The sequence below is a fragment of the Camelus ferus genome, chromosome 1 (assembly GCF_009834535.1).
Source record: "Camelus ferus isolate YT-003-E chromosome 1, BCGSAC_Cfer_1.0, whole genome shotgun sequence".
NCBI lineage: Eukaryota > Metazoa > Chordata > Mammalia > Artiodactyla > Camelidae > Camelus > Camelus ferus.
Window position 1 is genome coordinate 92,961,289 of NC_045696.1, and position 20,515 is coordinate 92,981,803.

General features: G+C 41.0%; 2 protein-coding genes across 2 annotated transcripts in view; both read left to right on the plus strand.

The window, feature by feature from the left end:
* The window catches only part of PLCH1 (phospholipase C eta 1), a 198,116-nt gene extending 190,648 nt beyond the window's left edge, over window positions 1-7,468 (plus strand). Inside the window, 3 exon segments of the mRNA XM_032485844.1 lie at window positions 1,437-1,791; window positions 4,281-5,689; window positions 5,691-7,468. Coding sequence (XP_032341735.1) covers window positions 1,437-1,791; window positions 4,281-5,689; window positions 5,691-6,362 — 2,436 coding nt within the window. The 3' untranslated portion in view covers window positions 6,363-7,468.
* The window catches only part of STRIT1 (small transmembrane regulator of ion transport 1), a 138,483-nt gene continuing 124,348 nt past the window's right edge, over window positions 6,381-20,515 (plus strand). The window contains exons 1-2 of the mRNA XM_032485854.1: window positions 6,381-6,395; window positions 15,000-15,066. Coding sequence (XP_032341745.1) covers window positions 6,385-6,395; window positions 15,000-15,066 — 78 coding nt within the window. The 5' untranslated portion in view covers window positions 6,381-6,384. The remainder of the gene's footprint in view (window positions 6,396-14,999; window positions 15,067-20,515) is intronic.

Here is a 20,515-nt window from a genome sequence, read left to right on the forward strand (position 1 = left end):
ATCAATAGGATGTCCTCTGGCAAGGGGGGACGTGTCCAAGGGGACGTGGCCCCTGGAATCAATTTTTAGGACTAGATGTGATTTGGAGGGACTGTAACTTTGAGGCGGGTTCAGGAATGTCCAATGCTCTTTATCAGAAAGTCTCCATAGCCTGGAGCTTCCCCTCCAGAGGTACATACATTCTCTAGGCCTCACCTTCCGTATCTCTACCTGTGGGGCGGAAATAATACCTACTTCGTAAACAAATATGTTATCCTTAAAAGGCTGCCTGGCACATAGTAAATGCTCAAAAATGTTGGCTAATATTAATATTATTAAGGCTACAATCCAGCTGGTAGGGAGTGAGCCAATTCAGCCTGATATAGGAAGTACATGTTTATCCTTAACATCCCTCAGTTGGGAGAGGTGAGGTGCTAAGGATCCTAATTTCTAAGAGTGATGAAGTTTTATACCATGACTTTCTGTGTTTGGCCCTGGGTTGTTTGTGCTGCTTGTTGGGATCTCCCCTCTGGCCTGAACACACACAAATGTAAATGATTGAAAAGTGATTCTTGAATTTCTAGGAATTCCAAGCTAACTAAGCAGCCTCTCTAGCATTTATCATGCTCGAGGGAAATAATAAAATTCAGAGTTTGTTTAAAACTTGAGCCAGAAATAACATATGAGAAATATAATGTTCTATAGGAATTGTGTGTTCTATTAAATGTCTGCGTGGAAGTTGTACTATTAATTACTTTCAAGATGTGTTTGGGTTGAGATGCATAGACCACAGCGTGGTGGTGGTGAGTCGAGCAATGAATGAACCTATGTCCAAAAATCACCAATAGTGGGAGAAAGAGTTTATAGAACATATGTGGGTTTTTTTCCTTCTGTTTTTACTTGTGCAACCTTCTTGAATGAGCCCAAATTGTGTTTTGTTGTGCTTTTTTTCCCCCCTTGCAGTGGAGCCCTTTAATACTCAACCCCAGTTACACTATATTGCACTTTCTAGGAGCTACAAAGGTAGTCTCAGCATGGTGCTTTGTTCTTGCTGGTGTCTTTCTCTTTGACTGGTCATGGCGGCATGCTCTCACCTTGCTCCATTTTCCTGCTTACCACTTCAAAACATGCCTCTGTTGCTTTAAGACGGCTGAAGTTCATAACAGTCTGCTAACTGTGGACACTTTTCCTACCATCTTGTCATCTTTGGGCAAGAAACTTCCCGGAAATCCTGGTTGTGAACATGGGAGGCTGCCTTCCTCACAAAATCAGGTTGACGAATGGTGCATGACGTTGTGCAAACATGCTGCGAGCACCTGTTTGCTTGGTTTGAATATCCTTCAGTGGCTGTGAGGTTTTGTTTCATATCCATTTTTCACGGAGCTGTCATTCTAAAAGGCAAGCGGTTGAGACAATGGCATTTGCTTAACTTGTGGTTGGTCCTTTTGTATCTTCAGAACAGACAGCTCCAAGGTCTAAAGGGGCTGTTCAATAAGAACCCCAGGCACTGTTCTTCAGAAAGCAGCTCCCATTACGTTCGGAAGCGATCAATTGGAGATAAGATTCTGCGACGCACAGCTAGTGCTCCAGCCAAAGGAAGGAAAAAGAGCAAAACGGGCTTCCAAGAGATGGTAGAGATAAAGGATTCTGTGTCTGAGGCTGCAAGAGATCAGGACGGTGTCCTGAGAAGGACCACAGGGAGTCTGCAAGCGCGCCCTGTGTCCATGCCTGTTGACAGAAGTCTTCTGGGGGCTTTGTCGCTGCCTGTCTCTGAAACAGCAAAAGACACCGAAGGAAACGAGAAAGCTCTGGGTAAGATGTTTGAAGTTTCTCTAAGAATATACCCCTCTAAGCCACATTTTGGTCCCTGATTACCATCATGACATGGTTGACAGTTGGTAGTCAAAGTAAAATATACTGAAAAATCAGTAATTTGTAATGTTAACTTTCAGACCAGATTTTAGCCTTTGGAAGGAAAGTGGTAGAAGAGCTATTTCCTAGTCTCCTAAAACCTCAAAATACCACTGACATCTGAAACTGACAGTGAGGGATAAGGGAAACTGGCAGTGCGAGACCAGGTGTAATGGCGTGGAGCCTACGGGTCTGTGGGGTACAGAAGACGGAGGGAGAGACCTGCAGATACCAGTGGAGATCATGGTTGTCTACGTGGGCACCATTCTTACTGATTGTTCTGAGGTTGTTTAGAATTATATTGACTTTTCTGAAGTTGAATCTAGTTATATTCTTTCCCACCACATAACATGTTTCCACAATTGAAAATGTTGATGGAGAAAGAGGAAAAGCCAGATGTTAAAAGTAAGCCATCTTCTTCACTTGAGAAAGCTTGGCTTCCTCAGGAAGTAACTTATTCAGTGTTTTCCTGTGGCCGCCTTTCCCTGAGCCCTGAATGTTGGCAGGGAAAGAAGCCTGTCTGCAGCTCCTGTCCAGTTGTAACTCCTCAAGCATAGGGACCAGGCGTTACCCATCTTTTCCCCTAACTTGAACATAATGCTTCACTCATATCAAGCACTTGATCACGAGTGATGCCTGCTTTACAGTGTACCAAGGAGCTCTTGCCTTGTGTCTTAACTCCTTCCCCCCACCATATTTTAGTTAATTTGGGTATCAGAACTGTGTCCATTAGATGTCTCTGCAACAAATAAGTTTTAATTAAATCAAAATCATCTCAGACAGTAGAACATGATACTTTGTATTTCTTTTAGCAGAATTCTTTCATCATACAATCTAATTTCAATGATCTACTTTCTCACAAAGTCCTGTTGGCTTGTATTGATTTTTATTGTAAGATAGTCTAGGGAAACAAACCAATTTCTGAATGGTTTGTTTGAAGGAGAAAAAGGGAGTTTAGAAGTTTGAAATTTTGCTAACAGCAGTATCAGAGAAGAAATGAAATATGTGCTTTAGAATTTCTTTCAAAACTCCATTTTGGGGAAAAATAAACTATTTTATAAATATATAATTATAAGAAACTCCATTTTGGGGGAAAATGAAGCAATAGAAATTGGTAATAATTAATATAATTAATCCTGTTAATGCCACAATTAAAATGTTAATATCTTTAAGATGAGTTAGAGAGCAATAGTTGGTATTTCCTTCCTCCTCTTAAAAAGGTTACATAAGTTAGTTATTCATCTACATAGTATAATATATTTAATAATACATAAATGAATATATACCTATAAAACTTGTGGTAAATATGGAGCAGTACATAACCATGCAATGATTCAAGTTATCATGTAGAAAAAATGTTAAGTGCAGGAAATTCAGAATACAGATTTCTTTTCATAATCCCATCCCTCTACAAAAGCTTACAGCAGCTATCTCTGAGAACATCATATAGTATTTATATTTTCCCTTAAAACTCTTGGGTTTATCAAATTTTTATGATGAATTTTTTTTAGTTAGGAAAATATTTAATAAGCTAAACATATTCTTCTTGATTTTCGTAACTGAAACATAAAAATATTAAAATAATCTGATTAAGAATACTTGAGCATCTAATATTGTCTTCGCACTACACTAAACATGATGGGGTGCCCCAAGTTACTTTGAATTGTGTATTTTTTTTATAGTTTTCCTTACTGTGCCTGATAGCTTACTGCCTCTTTCAGGGGAGGATGCAAATGAAGGTTTTATTTTAAAACCAAAAAAGGTGATTAATGGAAAATTAGATATTAGCAATGGCATAGAATTGGTGACCAGTTTTTTATTTATACATTTTAAAGTCAACAGATACTGACATTTTAATGGATTTAGTGCACCTTCCAATTTGTTTTAGAAATTAACTGGTTAAATTAAGTCTTTTGCCAACATGTTTTTTAAAGTGATATGATTTGTGTGTTTTTTTAACTAATACGTGTATAACTTTGAAAGCTTACAGTATCTTGCTTACAGGTACCACAATCCTTTGTTTAACAGAGCTGTCTTGTTCTGTTTTTATTGCCATGCTTCTGTGTAGTACAAATCTGAATAGGAAACAACATAAGGTAATCTTCACTGTAAAAATATGGCAACTCATTGACATTTTTTTGACAATGGATATTACATCCTTAGCTGATGTAATAGCTATTCAAAGGGAAGGTTCAGTGAAATTACTATATATTTTACCATTTATCCATCACACAGACACTTTGTTGCAAATCTACACAATCCATAATTATATTTTGTCACGATGTAACAAATTTACATTCTTCATTTGTCTGTCTGAAGACAAACGTGAGTGTTGGCAGGTCCTACGTAAAATGCTGCATGTCACTTAAAATGTTGTTTGTTTTATTCAGCAGAAGATAAGGATGGCAGAAGAGATGGGAAGGCAAGTATCAACAACCAACATTTCCCAAATTTCAACAAAAAGTCATCCTCTTCTTCCAGCGCTCTCCTCCATAAAGACATCAACCAAGGGGAATCTGCCATTTCTGCTGCCAACTTATCAGTCACAGAACAGTTGGTACCAGGTCCTAAGAGCGGGAGAACCAAGTCACATGTGTCAAGTGATTGTGAGAAACACCAGTACCCCAACAAATCTCTCTCCCCAAGGCAACATTTGGCTCGTGATCCTGTAATGGGCCTAACACAGGATCTGGGTGTTATGAAAACCAAGGAAAATGGGAATTCTAGGGACTCTGTGGTAGGGCAAAGTGCACTGTCAGGGAGCATCCTTTCTCAAAGCAACCTGGAGATTAAGAAGCTGGGAGGTAACTGGGACAAGGGCAGAGCTGCCACATCTTTTTCTTTGTCAGATGTCTCTACACTTTGTTCTGACATACCTGATTTGCATTCCACCACGATTCTGCAGGAGAGTGAAATTTCCCATCTGATTGACAACGTCACTTTAACAAATGAGAATGAGCCTGGCAGTTCCATCTCAGCACTGATTGGCCAGCTTGATGAGACTAGCGACCAGGCCAACCTCACAGTTGTTTCTCATCTTCAGAGCACCAGTGTGGTGTTGGGCCATCCTCCCTTGCCCACCATGGACCTCAAAATGCCCTTCAAGCATGGCTTTTCCAGTGGAAAACCCGAGTCATCCTTTTTGTGCTCATCTCCTGAGCGGATTGCATTCTCGGGGCCCAAGACCTCTGAATGCACAACACACACAGTTGTTGGTGAAAATATCTACACTTCAGTCTCTAAAACCAAACCAGATGATGACCTTCCTGGGAAGGCCAAGACGGGGGCCGTGGAGAATTACCTGCCTCGGTCCTCTAATACTTCTCACTCCTGGTTACCGAAAAGTCCCACCAATGGAAAAGACTGGGAAATACTGAAGAACCGCAGCCCTGCCACTTCCACTGACTTAACACTGGAAGATGTAATAGCAGATCCTACTCTCTGTTTAAATTCTGGGGAGAGCAGTCTCGTGGAAGTGGATGGAGACTCAGAAAATCTGTCTGTAACAACCTATGACTATAGGAGAGAGGGCACAAGTCACCTTGCTTCTCCTTTAAAACTGAAGTCCAGTCAGGATGCAGTGGAACATTTCCAAAGAGGCTTGAGAAATGGCTACTGTAAAGAGACTCTCCACCCTTCTGTTTCTGAAATATTCAACAATATTCAAGATGTCAAAAGTCAAAATACTTATCAACTAGCCTATCAGGGTGCTGGTTTTATGCATAACCATTTCTCAAATTCAGATGCAAAAATGAACCAGACCTCTGGGCCTCTGTCTAGTGTTCAAGACCTGCATGCCCCCTGCCCCTGAGAAGTCCCCACACCCTCCTCTGCCTGCTCTGAAGCTGCCCAGTCCTTGCAAATCCAAAAGTCTGGGGGACTTAACATCGGAGGACATCGCCTGCAATTTTGAGAGCAAGTACCAGTGTATTAGTAAGAGTTTCGTTACCACTGGCATCAGAGACAAGAAGGGTGTGACTGTGAGAACAAAGTCGTTAGAGCCTATGGATGCCCTGACCGAGCAGCTGCGGAAGCTCGTGTCCTTTGACCAGGAAGAAGGCTGCCAAGTGCTGTTTCCCAAGCAGGATGCCAGTCAGTTCCCCAGGGCGCTGGTCAGGAAGTTGTCATCGAGGAGTCAGAGCCGAGTGCGCAATATTGCCAGTCGTGCCAAGGAAAAGCAGGAAGCCAACAAGCAGAAAAGTGTGACCCCCGGCACTGTGGGAGGAGTGGTCCTCCGAAGCAAACCCTCGGCGCCGGCGCCCGCCGGGAACCGGCACTCCACCGGCTCGTACATCGCGGGCTACCTGCGGAGCGCCAAAGGCGGTGGCGTGGAGGGCCGCGGCATCCCCGAGGGCGCGTGCGCAGCCCTGCGCGCCCGCCACGCCGACCAGTTTTGTTCCGATCATTCCGTTTTGCAGACGGAGCCGAGCAGCGATGATAAGCCGGAAATTTATTTTCTCTTGAGACTGTGAATTACATAAAGTTGCGTTTTCAATGTTTACAAGGTATTCCATTGTAGAATGTCTTTTTTCAGTTTTCAGTAAATATGGTCCCTGGCTTCGAATTGATTTTAAAATGTATTTTTAAACTTGCATTTCCGTCTCCCTTTGACTCCATGTGTTCTTGTTTATGCGTTCGTATATAGATTCGGGTGATGATTCCCGTGCACCTATGATCCTTCCCCCCTGAGGTGTAAACTCTCTTGGTATGGTTTACGTGCATGCCTTAGATGTGAAACTTCGCAGCTGCTTGAGTTCTAACGTCTGTATGTTTCACTCAGATGCTCTTTACTCTGTGTCCTGAGATCACAGTCACACATGTAGTCATTTTCACTCTCTGACTATTGAGTTAGGAGATTTTTACAAAGGACAAAGGGATGAATTCTTTATTTTAAAGCCATTGTCTTCGTTCCTGATTTCCCTTCTTTACTGAGAAGCCCAGATGCATTTTTATAACTCAGTAATAAAAGCTTAAAAGTTACCTTAAAAGAAGATTAAAATAGTTACCTTCCCTTTCAAGATTTCTCTACCCCACCTAGAAGAATTCAAGGGAGGTGGGTAGGTACACCCCCAGCACCCTCTCATTTTAGAGTAGGCAGTGAGGGTATATGAGGAATAGCACAAACTTTTGTATATAAGGACAACATTGTTTGTTTTACCTAAATTTTGTTACATATTTTTGCTAATGGCTTTGTATGTAACAAGAACACAGTTGCCAAGCCGTTTGTTGTACTTTTGAATTTTCTGATTAAATGACAGACTGCAAATAATGGCTTTTAGAATGAGGGGCTTCCTGGAGATGCTAACAATAACAGTAGCACAAATTGAAAACTTCCCAAAGCTTTCAAGAAAGAAAAAATATTTTCTCATAATAAAACCCAAGTGAATAGATAATTAGAAGAAATCTTTTCCCTTCAGGGAGCCACGTAACTATATTTTAGTACCAGCATACATTATTTTCACTGTGAATCCATTTTTTATTGCATGTTCAGATGTCCCTCTTTGCTTTTTTGTAACATACCTGCAATGATGTTCTTCTTGGAATTCATGGAAATATAATTAAAGGAGATTTTTAAACACTTGGTGAATTTTTTATTTTTTCAATTGAAGCTCATATGATGACTGTTGAGTAAGGAACCCAGAGTGCTCTGAGATATTTGCCTTTTCGTCTCTTTGCAGCAGGAGATACTGCTTCCACAGGAGAGTTTTAAGCAGCATTTTATGTCTTTGAGTGTTCTCACTGTGCTTTAAAGACCATATTTGTACGGTGACTTGAAAAGAAATCAAATGCAATGAGTTTATTTGCATTTGGTGTTGATGTTGCTGGTTTAAAAATCCTTCCCAAATCTTACCCGGGGCAGGAGTGGCGGGAGGCAGGCTCGATGCTGTGTTTTGCGAATCAGACTACCTGCAGCTTTGTTGTATGGAGGAAAAGGGGAGAAGAAAGCAATTAGACCCTGCTTTCTCTCAGTTCCCAGCCCTGAACTTTTCCAAATGCTGAGGGATCCTCTCTTTGGAAAGCATGGGGGTGCTGGTTGGCTTAGGAGTGTGATAATGAATGGAGAGTGACCCATTTTCCATCCCTTAGTGAGCAGGAGATGATTTGTCTTCTTAGGAGTTCTGCACCCACAAAGTTCTATCTTACGACCTTGGTTTGTTTTTCACGTATCCTTGTCTTAAAGAGATTAATGTCATGTAAAATTGTTAAAATTCATTTGCAGAAAGGGATAGCATTTATCTGCCTTTTATAACTTGATGGAATCTGTATTCTGAAAAAAATTCAGGCATTTGCATATGGATATCAACCCTGACTCAAAATGAATTCGCAGCAACATAAATGGTTGGTGCCAAGTGATGGGTTATCAGACCAACCCCCTGGGTACCCACGTGTGTCTGTCGCCAGTACATGAAGTATTTTCTACTGATAGACTTAGGAAGAGAAGGGAAAGCAATTTCTCTATTACTGCTTGGGGATTGCCTGATAATGAAGAGAAGGCAATAAAGCTTACATTTTACTGGAAGCTTACAGTTCTCAGATTAGACTTCTGACCGGAGTTTCACTTGTTTGGAGGACAGATCAGGGAAGTCACAAAGCAAGTGAAACGTCAAGCAAGATATTAACAAGCTTTCTGAGTTTTTTCTTTTGAGACCTAGAGAGTCTAGGAAGTCCCCATTCTTTGCAAAGCCTGACTAGCGCAAGCCCCGTGGGGTTTCAATGTTCTCTCATTTGACTCCTTTCACAGAGGCTGGGTGGAGTATTCCGAGGCTGAGCAGTGACAGGAGTCTGGGAGAGTTGATGGCAGCAGTTGTAGTATCTATAGAGGAGGGAGTGAAGCTTCTTAACAAATCTGATCCAGCCGTCTTTCCCACTAAACACCCTTTAGTGAATCCCCATCACTTATGGAATAAGTTTCTGTAGCCTTGCATACAAGGTCTTCTTTGATTGGGTGCCTTTATTTCTACAGCCTGGTCTCCTCTGCCATAGAATGCCCTTTTCTCCTCTGCCCACTACGTTTTCCAAGATGTATCGTAGCGAATCCTTTCCTCTAGAAAGCCTTCTCTGGTTGTCATCTCTTCCCTGGTTGTACGAAACCTATCAAGAAGTACTCAATTCCATTTGGCAGCCTCTGATTCCACCCCATTGTATCCATCTTTTCACATGCCTGCCTCCTCCACTAGCTTTAGACCCCTCTGAGGGCATTGCTTATGCCTGGTGACCTTTTGCTAGCTCAAGTCTTGGGGTTAGTTGTATTCAGTAAATGTTTGATAAACTGTGAGAAAACATGTCTGATATCTCAGTTTGTTGTGTGCATGGAAGGAGGAAGAGGCACTGAATCTCGTTTCAAGTATGGTGATGACTGAGTTTATCTTTGTTTCTCTTTAATTTTTTTCATTTCTGCTTTTTCATCCAGCCCATCCTTTTCTCTCCTTTTTGATTTAGCATCTATTTAGTCATTTTCCATGAGTAAGAGTAGCTGATTTTTGTCAAGTATCCTGTGATTTAAAACGTTTTGTGTGTAGTGCATCTCACTTTGTCCTTATAAGGATTTTGTGAAAAGATGAGGTTATCTCCATTTCATAGCATCCGAAAATAAATCTCAGTGATTTGCCCAAGGTTATGGGGCCTAGGAAATCACCCAGCAACATTAATCCAACTCCCACCTTGGTTCTCTTCCCCTACGCACCACTGCCTTTCATGAAGACTTTAATAAATATTTAGTTAGCATCCACCCTGGTCTAGGGACTCAGCTGGCTGCTGGGATTATGAGAAAATGGATATGTTTTTAGAGAGCCACCAGCTGGTAGAGATGCTGAGACATAATACATTGGTTTTGTTCCAAATGCCCAAACAAATAGAAACATATTATGCACAGTAGTTGAAAATATAAGGAAAGAGGATTATGATATCCATGGATAACACACTGTTTAAATGTTAATAAACTTTATTTTTAGAGCAGTTTCAGGTTCATAGCAAAATTGAGCAGGAAGTACAGAGATTTCCCCTCTGCCCTCTGTATCCCTCCCGCTGCACACAACTTCCCCCACTATGAACATCGTGCACTACACTGGATGTATTTATTATGACTGATGAACATGCACTGCCACATCATTATCACCCGAAGTCCATAGTTTATATTAGGGTTCACTCTTGGTATTATACAGTCTCTGTGTTTTAATAGATGTATAATAAGTTGTACCATTGTAGTATTATACAGAATGGTTTCACTAAAAACCTTCACGCTCTGCCTAATTACTTCTACCCCCAGACCCCCTACTCCCCAGAAACCACTGATCTTTTTACTGTCTGCGTAGTTTTGCCTTTTATAATGTCATATACTTGGAGTCATACAACCTTTTCTTACTGGCTTCTTTCACTTAGAAATATGCCTTTAAATTTTCTCCATGTCCTTTCATGGTGTGATAGCTCATTTCTTTTTAGTGCTGAATAATATTCCATTGTCTGCATGTACCACAGTTTATCCATTCACCTGCTGAAGGATATCTTGGTTGTTTCTAAGTTTTGGCAATTGAACAAAGGTGTAACAAATATCAATATACATGTTTTGTATAGACATATGTTTTCAACTCTTAGGTAAATACCAAGAGCATGATTACTGGCTCATATGTTAAGAGTATGCTTAGTTTTATAACAAGCTGCCAAACTGTATTCCAAAGTAGCTGTACCATTATGCCTTCCCACCAGGAATGAAAGAGAGCTCCTTTTGTTCCACATCCTCGCTAACATTGTTCTTCTTCAATATTGAATTGGTTATTCTGGGTCTTTTAATCTTCATATAAATTGGTCTCTCGATAACCACTAACTATCTGGCTGGGACTTTGATTAGAATTGTGTTGAATTTATAGAACAAGCTGGGAAGAACTGACATCTTGACAATTTTGAATCTTTCCATAAACAAGCCATCTCTCTCCATTTATTTTATTCTCTTTAGATATCTTTCATTGGAATTTTGTAGTTTGTCTAATATAGATCTTGTACATATTTTGTTAGGTTTATACCTAAGTATTTTCATTTTGTGGGGGTGCTAATGTAAACGGTAGTGTGTTTTTAATTTCAAATTCCACATGCTCATTCCTGGTATAAGGAAGGCAATTGATTTCTGTATATTAATCTTGCATCCTGCAATCTTGCTATAATCACTTATTAGTTCCAGGAGGATATTTTCTTTGTTTTACTTTTTATCAATTCTTCTAGATTTTCTACGTAGAGAATTGTGCCATTGGTGAACAGAGACAATTTTATTTCTCCTTTTCCAATCTGAATGCCATTTATTGTTTCCTTTTTTTGTCTTGTTATCTTAGCTAGGACTTCAAGTATAATATTAAAAGCAGTAATGAAAGTAGACATCCTTGCCTTATTCCTAATCTTAGCAGGAAATCTTCGAGTTTCTCACCATTAAGGGTGATGTTAGCTGTTGGTTTTTTTGTGGATGTTTATTTTATCAAGTTGAAGATGTTCCCCTATATTCCTGGTTTGCTGACAGTTTTTATCATGAATGGGTGCTGGATTGTGTCAGATTGTGTCAGTGTTCTTTTTAATGTGACCATGTGATTTTTCTTCTTTAGCATGTTGATGTGATTGGTTACAGTAATTGATTTTTGAACATTGAACCAGCATTACATACCTGGGATAAATCCCACTTGGTCATACTATATAATTCTTCATACACATTTTTGAACTTGGTTTGCTAATATTTTGTTGAGGATTTTTACATCAATGTGCATGAGAAATATTAATCTGTAGTTTTTTTAATAATGTCTTTAACTGGTTATGGCATTAGGGTAATGCTGGTCTCATAGAATATGATAGGAAGTATTCCCTCTGCTTCTATCTTCTGGAAGAGATTATAGATACCTGGTGTGATTTCTTCCTTTAATATGTGGTAGAATTCACCAGTAAACCCAATCTGGGCCTGGAGCTTTCTGTTTTGGAAGGTTATTAATTTTTAATTCAATTTCTTTAATGAATATAGATTTCTTCTTTGATTCATAGGTTATTTAGAAGTGTAGTTTTAATCTCCAAGTATCAGGGATTTTCCAGCTATCTTTCCATCATTGATTTCTAGTTTAATTCCACTGTGGTTTGAAAGTAGGCATTGTATGATATCTACTCTCTTCAATTTATTCAGGTGTGTTCTGTGGCCCAGAATGTGGTCTAACTTGATGAATACTCCATGTGAGCTTGAGCAGAATCTGCTGTTGGATGAAGGAATCAATAAATGTCAATTACATCCAGTTGACTCTTGGTGGTGTTGAGTTCAGCTATGTCCTTACTGATTTCCTGCCTGTTAGATCTGCCCATTACTGACAGAGGAGTGTTAAAACCTCCAGCTATAATGTATTCATCTAGTTTAGTTTTTGTCTTAAGTATTTTTACACTGTTGTTATATATATACACACATTAAGGATTATTATGATTTCTTGGAGTAATCGCACTTCCGTCATTATGTTATGTCCATCTTTATCCCTATAACTTTCCTTGCTCTGAGTCTGCCCTGTCTGAAATTAATATAACTACTCTCACTTTGTTTTTGATTAGTGTTAGCATGATATATCTTTCTCTGTCCCTTTACTTTTGATCTATGAGTCTTTATATTGAAAGGAGGGTTCTTGTAGACAACATACAGTTGGGCCTTAGTTTTTGATCCATTCTGTTTTAATTGGTTTATTTAGATCATTGACATTTAAAGTGACTGATATAGTTAGATTAATATCTACCATATTTGTTACTGTTTTCTATTCGTCGCCCTTGTTCTTTCTTCCTATTTTTGTCCTCCACACTTTTTTTTGCCTTTTGTGATTTTAATTGATAATTTTATTATTTTTATCCTTTAACATTTTAGTGGTTGCCCTGTGTTTTCTAGGAAGCAATGCTCCCCTGGGAATCAGAATTTCTAACCCAGCAGATATAAGGTTGTAGGGACAGAAAGCACAAATTCTGCAAGTGGGTCACTAAAACTAATGTTGAGACCAGCTGATTCCAGTTCCTCCCCTTGATTCCAGGAGCCCCTGCTTTGGATCCATGTATAGGATCTGAGCCTGCCACCATGGACACTTTGTTCATTAGTCCACTGTGCAAGCAGTGAATTGACCAAAGAGAAAAGCTGACTGACACCCAGAAAATAAGTCACTCTGGTTGTTGAGAGCCTCCTTGTGATTATGCGTACTTTCAGAGTCACTCCTGGGAGGGGCTATAATGTGGCAGTGATCCATTTCTATAGAACCCAGTAGAGCATACCAAACTGTCTTCGAATTTAGTTCCAGATCTTTCCTTCTCCATCAGTTGGTTATAGGGAATTTCCCATGAGGCCATAGGTGTGGGCTGAGAGAGTGACTTTAGTGCAGCAAAGGTGGGTAATAAGGAAGTCTAAGCCAACAAGTCATATTTTTTGCATCTTCTGGACTACGTGAGTCTTTTCCTAAATACACCGTTTCCTTCATGCAATAATTTGTTTCTATGCCTCTCAACCTTTTTCTGGGAGTTTCTGTTAACACCAAGCTCATGATGGACAGCTCCAACTGCACAGTTACTTGGTGTACCATTGCCAGGCTCTCAGGCTTTACTTCAGAGGGTATATCCCTTCATGTTCCAGACCACTGGACCCCTAAAAATTTCACTGATGTTGCAGACCCCTTGATCATCAAGGACTTACCACCTACCCTCTGACACATATGTCAAGGCATTTAAATTACCTGACCTGTTCTCCTTATTTGGTCCAATTAGTAAAGTGTCAGTCAGTATAGCAGGCTAGCATGATGCACTGCAGAATAGCACAATGATTGAGCTCACTGTAGAACAGACCACGACAGACAGCAGAAAATTAACACAGATCTAGAGCAAGGCAGTGAAGACTTACTGCTGCCCTTGCAATGTCAAGGCAACCTGCTTTGGATCCTCTCTATTCACAAGAATAAGGAATAAAGCATTCAACAAAATGATAGCCACAAATGAAGTGCCAAAGGTTGAGCCGATTTGCGTCAGTAAAATTTATATCTAGCACAGAACCTAACTGGGGATACTGTCTTAAGTTTATAGTAGTCCACTGGCCCCCACCATGATGCATATGATTTTTTTTGCAGAGGCCAGGTAGGTGAAATGACTAGGTACATTATGGGAATCACAATCCCTGAATCTTTTGTCTTTGTTAGTTCTGATTTCTGCAGTTATTCCTAGGAGGTGATACTGCTTCTGATTTACCAGCTTGGCTTGGGGAGAAGATGCATTGTACCCTTTTTAAAAAAAATCATAATGTTTCTTAATTCATGGGTCAGGAAACCAAGGGCCAAGTTCTAAGTATATTTATCCTATTAGGCATTCAGAGACTAGAGAAATGGCAGCAGAATGGGTCCTTGGATCTATTAGATCCGCCATGAGATGGGCTTGAGCCCAAACATTGTTGACAATCTGGTATCTGTAAGGCTCTGTTTTAACTAGAGGTCTATGTAGTGTGTGGGGTTCTCTGATATCGGTGTCAACAGTGATTTCACTCTAGCCATCCTCAAGAAGTCTGGGTATTCCCTTTTCTTCAGTGCTCAATTACTCTGGCAAATTTGAGGAAGAGTTAGAGAAATATTTGCCATGCTGTGGTGGCATTGTGGGGACCCAGAATTCCCTTTCATTAATGGGCTCTGGATCTGTGAACAGACTTAGATCTAGTAACTGGAAATTGCAGTTTTCCATCAGTGTCTGACATTGGCCTTATGATGATCAGTTTTCAATTTTTTGGTTGTACAAATCAGGCAACACCCTAGATGAATGGTCTTCAAACTTTAACATGCATCCAAAACACCTAGAGGGTTAATTAAAATACAGATTATTGAGCCACATCCCTAGAATTTCTGCATTAGTAGGTCTGAAGTGGGACTTGAGAATTTGCATTTCAAAGAAGTTCCTAGGTGATGCTCAAGCTGCTGATCTTACGACTACATCTTGACAACCACTGGTCTTAGATGGTGGTTTGTCTACGTTACCTTTGGGAAAACCATCATCAATTAGCTGCAATAATAAATCACTTTGGCCAAGGCACTATGACTGGCATTCTGGTCATACTGCTCAGTATGACCTCTGCCACCTGGTCTCTGTCTTTCCAGAATCCCAGTATCTCCATTGATACAGGACCTTCTACTATCAACACTGGCTGGAAGAGATCAACCAACAGTGAGTTTCTCAATGATGTTGGCTCCTTCATCACCGGTGCATTTCTTAGTGAAGGGGGTGTCCTTTCCTGGAGGATATCCTCAGGTGTGGGTTTGCATATCTTCACTCTAATACTCTCTTTTCCCTGAGTCTTTTGACCCCTTTCTTATTACTTTGCCAAGTAAGTTCCAATAGATCCACCTCATCTTACGGAGTCATTGTGGATTCAGGCTTTATGAAGTCATCCCAGCTAACTATTAGGACTGGTAGACATTAAATTTTATTAGGACCTTATTAAGACTTGCTAGACATTAAATTCTAGCTTATGGATGAGTTGCTGATTTTAACCAGTCTCTCCTGTTTGGTTTTAAATTCCCCTTCCCTGGCCCAACACCCTTACGATCTACTCCCACAGATGCTTCTCTGATTCTTGCTTGATAAATTCATGATCTGGTCTTCCTACCTGCTTTGGAGCCATCTATGGCTTTCACAGAATGCCTTAAAATGACCATTATTAACTTCCCCGAACCTATCAAAGATTTCAATGCCATCATAAGGAGCCAGTCACTGCAGAAGCACTATAATTATCATTACCCCCATCTGATCACTTGCAGTGGTAACTTGATATCCCCAAACTTACCCTAAACCTCTGCCCTAACCCCGTCAACCACAAGTGAAAGCATTAGTGATTCTGATGCCACAGCCTGCCAACTGTCATTACTATCCCCCTTCTGGTACCAGCTGTCTCAGGCTGGGGTTCTTGGAGAAGACAGGGGGATAGCTTTTGTGTTAATGTTTGATTGAGGTACAGTCCCAGGGAAGCAAGAATTAGGGGAAAAGGAAAGAGAGACAAGGAAATAGGGGAAGAAACTACAAGGAGAGGAGTATTAGCAAGCTGCTATGACTTCAGAACAAACATGGCTGGTTGCCCAGTCTTGTGGGACATTTCCAGAGAGGCCAAATAAAATGATTGCATTTTAAGAACAGTCCATCAGGGAAGGAATGACAGGTAAATATCTGCTGACACCTTTCTATCTCTTGTCCTCCATTGTTGAATTCTGCCTCCCTAGGATGTTAAGTTTCCCACCTTTCCAGCTATGTTATGTAGCAATTTTCCCAGTGTAAAGGTGCTGAAAAGGTCTCCTAAAAAGAGGGAACAGCATGAACAATGTGTGAAGAGTAGAATTATGCCAGACATGCAGAAATGCTTTTTTTTCCCTTCCCTGTTTTGACCATCTTGGTGGATGGTGTCCCACTTCCTGACATGGTGAGGAGGAGAAGGATGGGTGGGGCAGGGGAGAGCTCCCTCTCAGCCATGATGATTTGAGATTCCTACTAGACAGCCATTTGGAGATGTCAAGGTGACAGAGCCTGGAGTACCAGGCAGAGGTCAGGGCTGGATATAGATTTGGGAATCTCTGGCAGAGGTGGCTTAGAGCTATGGGGTCAGGTGAGGTTGCCCAGGAAGGAGATGTAGACAGAGCAGAGAAGGGGATCCGGGATATCCTTATTTTAGATGATGAGCAGAAGAGGAGGGTCCAGTAAAGGGGACGAGGAGCACCCGGACCAGAGGGAAGAAACCTGGAAGAGACACTGAAGGAGATGATGAAAGTGTTTTAAGAAAGGTCTACACCTAGTCTGAAAAGTTTTAAGTAAATATTGGAAAGTCAGGATATTTCATATAACAGTGTAGGTCTCAGCCTTTCTTGGACAACTGGCAGGTCTGACAACAAGGGGCCCCACATTCTGCCCGGTGAAACCCAGCCTGCAGGCGGACGGGGCCTGCGCTCATCCGTGGGCATGCGCCGCCCAGCGGCCCAGCCTCCCACCCGCTGCTCTCGTCTCCCTGACTATTAGGGCTTGTCAGTCCTCATTTGTCATCATGCTTACATTACTGAAAGTCCCACAGGAGAGAGCTATTTCTCTGTGCGTGAAGTCTCTTCATCAAAGCCAGGAAAACAAAAGGCAGTCCAAAAGAGCCGTGCATTTAAAAGCAAAATTGGAGAGAGCATATTTCTTTACGGAAGTAATGAATAGTCTACGTGTTTAATAAGGAAACAAAGCCTCTTCAAGAGAAACTGCTCTGCCTGCTTTACTCGATCATATTACTGCCTTGTCTTCTGTGTGCTTTTGAGTTGACCCTACTCTAAATTCATTTGCAAATTCTGTTTCCAAAACAAATGCTTCTCAAATGTTTTCATCATGTTATTTTTCCTATTCAATTAACCTCCGTGAGTCCTGACTGTTGGTGCCCATGTTTTCTGAACACAGAATATACAAGCTGATGGAGGATGTTTTTCAAATCTAAACTCACACTTAAGAGCAGTTGTCTTCTGTCCTCTGCTGACTCTCCTCCCAGCTGCCAATTGGGAGCCAAGTAGTACGTGTGACAAGGCCTAACATCACCATTTCAAATTCTACCTGAAAGACCATTTTCTAATCAACCAGGCAGTGTCTGTATGGCAGGAGTAGTTCACGCTGGTCCTTTCCAGAACCCTTGCCACTAGGGAGCTACAGCCAGCCTCAGTGATGGGGTGAGGGGAGTGGGCCCTACATCCTGTGGTCTGAGCCTTCCTGCCACCCCTCCCTGACCTTCCACTCCTCCTCCAACTCCTTACCTTGCCACCCACGCCCTTTTCCATCACCTCCTGGTGACAGGAAGGTCTTAATTCTGGGTAGTGATTACATTAAGGCATAATAATATCTTAAATTAGAGGCTTCATCTCCCAAGAGAAGGGAAAACCAGTCTTAGTCAAGTCTTTTCTTGCAAATTCACAGCAGTTGTTAGAAGCTTGAGGTTAAAATCTTTACCTCTGGGCCAAACTCCTTGCAGTCAAATTCCATTTTTGCCATTTACCTCTTACCATCATCTGTAAAATGGGAATAATATTAGACCAACCTCATATGTTGTGAAGATGGTGAATTTACATAATACATGTTAATAAAGTCCTTGATTAATAGTGGTTGGTGTATAGCAAATGCCCACATTCTTGTTGCTATACTGTATCATTATTACATATTATGACATATGATTACATCTTTTTTCCGTTTAGTTGTTGTATAACCGCTGTTCTGATGAGTTTCATTCTCTCTGGAATACAACTCCTTCTTTTTTTTTTTTTTTTTTGCAGAATTTTCCGACTTGTGCACAATTCCCTATATCTATCCTTTCCTACCTATAGAGATAGGAATTTCTGTTTATAATTTATAGACCCATACCTACTTAACAGAAGAAATAGAATATATTCATCTGTAGAGAAATACATATTTATAATGTCTTATCAGAAATAGTAGAGGAAGGAAATCACTTATATATGTCAAAATCCTTCACTTGTGTCCAGTCCCATTTGTCTCAGATCTTCCAAACCCTTCTTCAATTGATTCTTTACTCTGAATTCCTTTAAATTCATGCATTGAATAAGTGGTCATTTTGCATCATTTTTCATGCTGCTTTGTGATTTCTTTAACATCTAGCTTCTTATTTCCATTTTGCTTTTCACCATGAGATGGCAGCGTGCTTTGAACACAGTATGATTTCCGTATGATTCTGGATTTTTTTTAACATTAACTCCCTCAAGTGGATTCTCTATCTCCAGGTGCTGTTTCAGTGCATGTTTGTGTAGTTCACTTTAAATAATGTCTTGAACTTATTTTTTAATTTTTGAACTTTTCCTTTTGAGAAATTTTTAGACATATAATGGTGGTAAAAATAGCACGAAGAATTCCTGAATACCTTGCACTCAGCTTCCCCAAATGTTAACATCTTACATAACCATAGTGCAATTTTCAGAAACAGGAGCTTAATATTGATACAGTACTGTTAGCTAATCTACGGTCTTATTCAGATTTTATCAGTTGTCCCACTAGTGATATTCTTCTGGACCTGATTCCAACCTATGATCCCACGTTGCATTTGGTTGATATATCATCTCTGTCTCCCCCAATCTGTGAATGTTCTTACCCTTCATTTGTCTTTCATGGCCTTGACATTTTTGAAGTGTATTGGCTAGTTATTTTGTAGAACGTCCCTTTGTTTTTGGTCTGTCTAATATTTTCTCATGATTAAATTCGGGTCACGCATTGTTGGCAAAAGTCCCACAAGCCTGACCCAATGCCACTTCCACTATGGGGTGAAGAGTCCTTTCACGCTGGCAAAGAAGACACATCAGAATTTAGGGGCTCCACGCCCCCAGCTTCACCAGAGTCTTCCCACATGTGTCTGTGGTAGCTCACAGAACCCCAGTTTTTCCCCCAGTCAATGCCCTCACTTTGATAGTAGACACTCTTTGTAGCTGGGAGTTTAACTCATAATTCAGTTAATCACAGGATGAATTGAGCAGGTTATTACAACTAGACAAAGTTCTCAGGCAAAGAGTTCTAGGAGTTTGAAGTGAGCCTCCTTCTGTGAGTAGAAACAAGTGCTGAGAAGACACAGTCAGGGAATGGGTGCATCTGCCACAGGGGTTTCCTTGAGCAAAATTGGGATGCCATTACTAGAATATGGAGACTAAAGTCTGGGCAGGAGGAAATGGTAGATATTCATTTCCCACCAATGCCATCCTGTGATTTTACAGAAACAGTTTTCTGCGGGTCAAATTGCTATATATGTTGTATCAGTTAGGATGCTTCTAGCTACAAGTAGGAGCTTATCAAAGTACAAGTGGCTTAAAAAATACAGATTGTATCTGGCATGATCGGCTACGGCTACATTGCACCGTGGTGACACCCTCTATCAGTGGCTGCATACAACGAAGTTTATTTCTCACTTATGCAGAGTCAGCGGAGGGTTCAGAAGGCTCTCTACAGCAGCTGTGCTGAGGCATTGGCTCATCTTTCCAGGCTGCTTGGACCTTTGGCTGAAGAGTGGCAGGGAGTTAAACACTGGGCATGAAACAACACTTTCCGTCACGTATTTCAAGTCATAGGGCTGTGCTTTGGAGGCAGGAAGTGCTGTGCTCCTGCGTGTCCAGAGTAGAGAAGAACAGGACGTCTGCAATCAGAGGTGACAAGTACTCCCCAGGGTTTATTTTTCTCTCCAATAGAAAATCGAGAGGTAGTCCCACGGTTGTTGTGGTGGCTCAGCAGTTATTGGAGACGCAGGTATTTTCTGTCTTTCCAATCCGGCATCCTCGATTTTTCAGGGACACCTTTTTGTCACAAGACAACAAAAGCATCTCCAAATGTCACGTCCTTTCATGTCAGTATCCAAAAGCAGGAAGAGAAGGGCGGGGGTCTCCTTGCCTCTTTGTCAGTGGAATGGGGCCGCTTTCCCAACCAGGGGAGAAAATCTTCACAACAGACTTCCCATTACACCTCACTGGTCAGAACTGGCTCACACGGCCACTTCTACTGCAGGTGAGCCTGAAAAGGAAGCATCTGACATTTTCAGCCTCTCTCATGAGAGGCCGGCTCTGCCAGTGTAGAAAAAGGGGTCGGGGGGTGGCTGATGAGTTCAGTGTCAACAGGACAA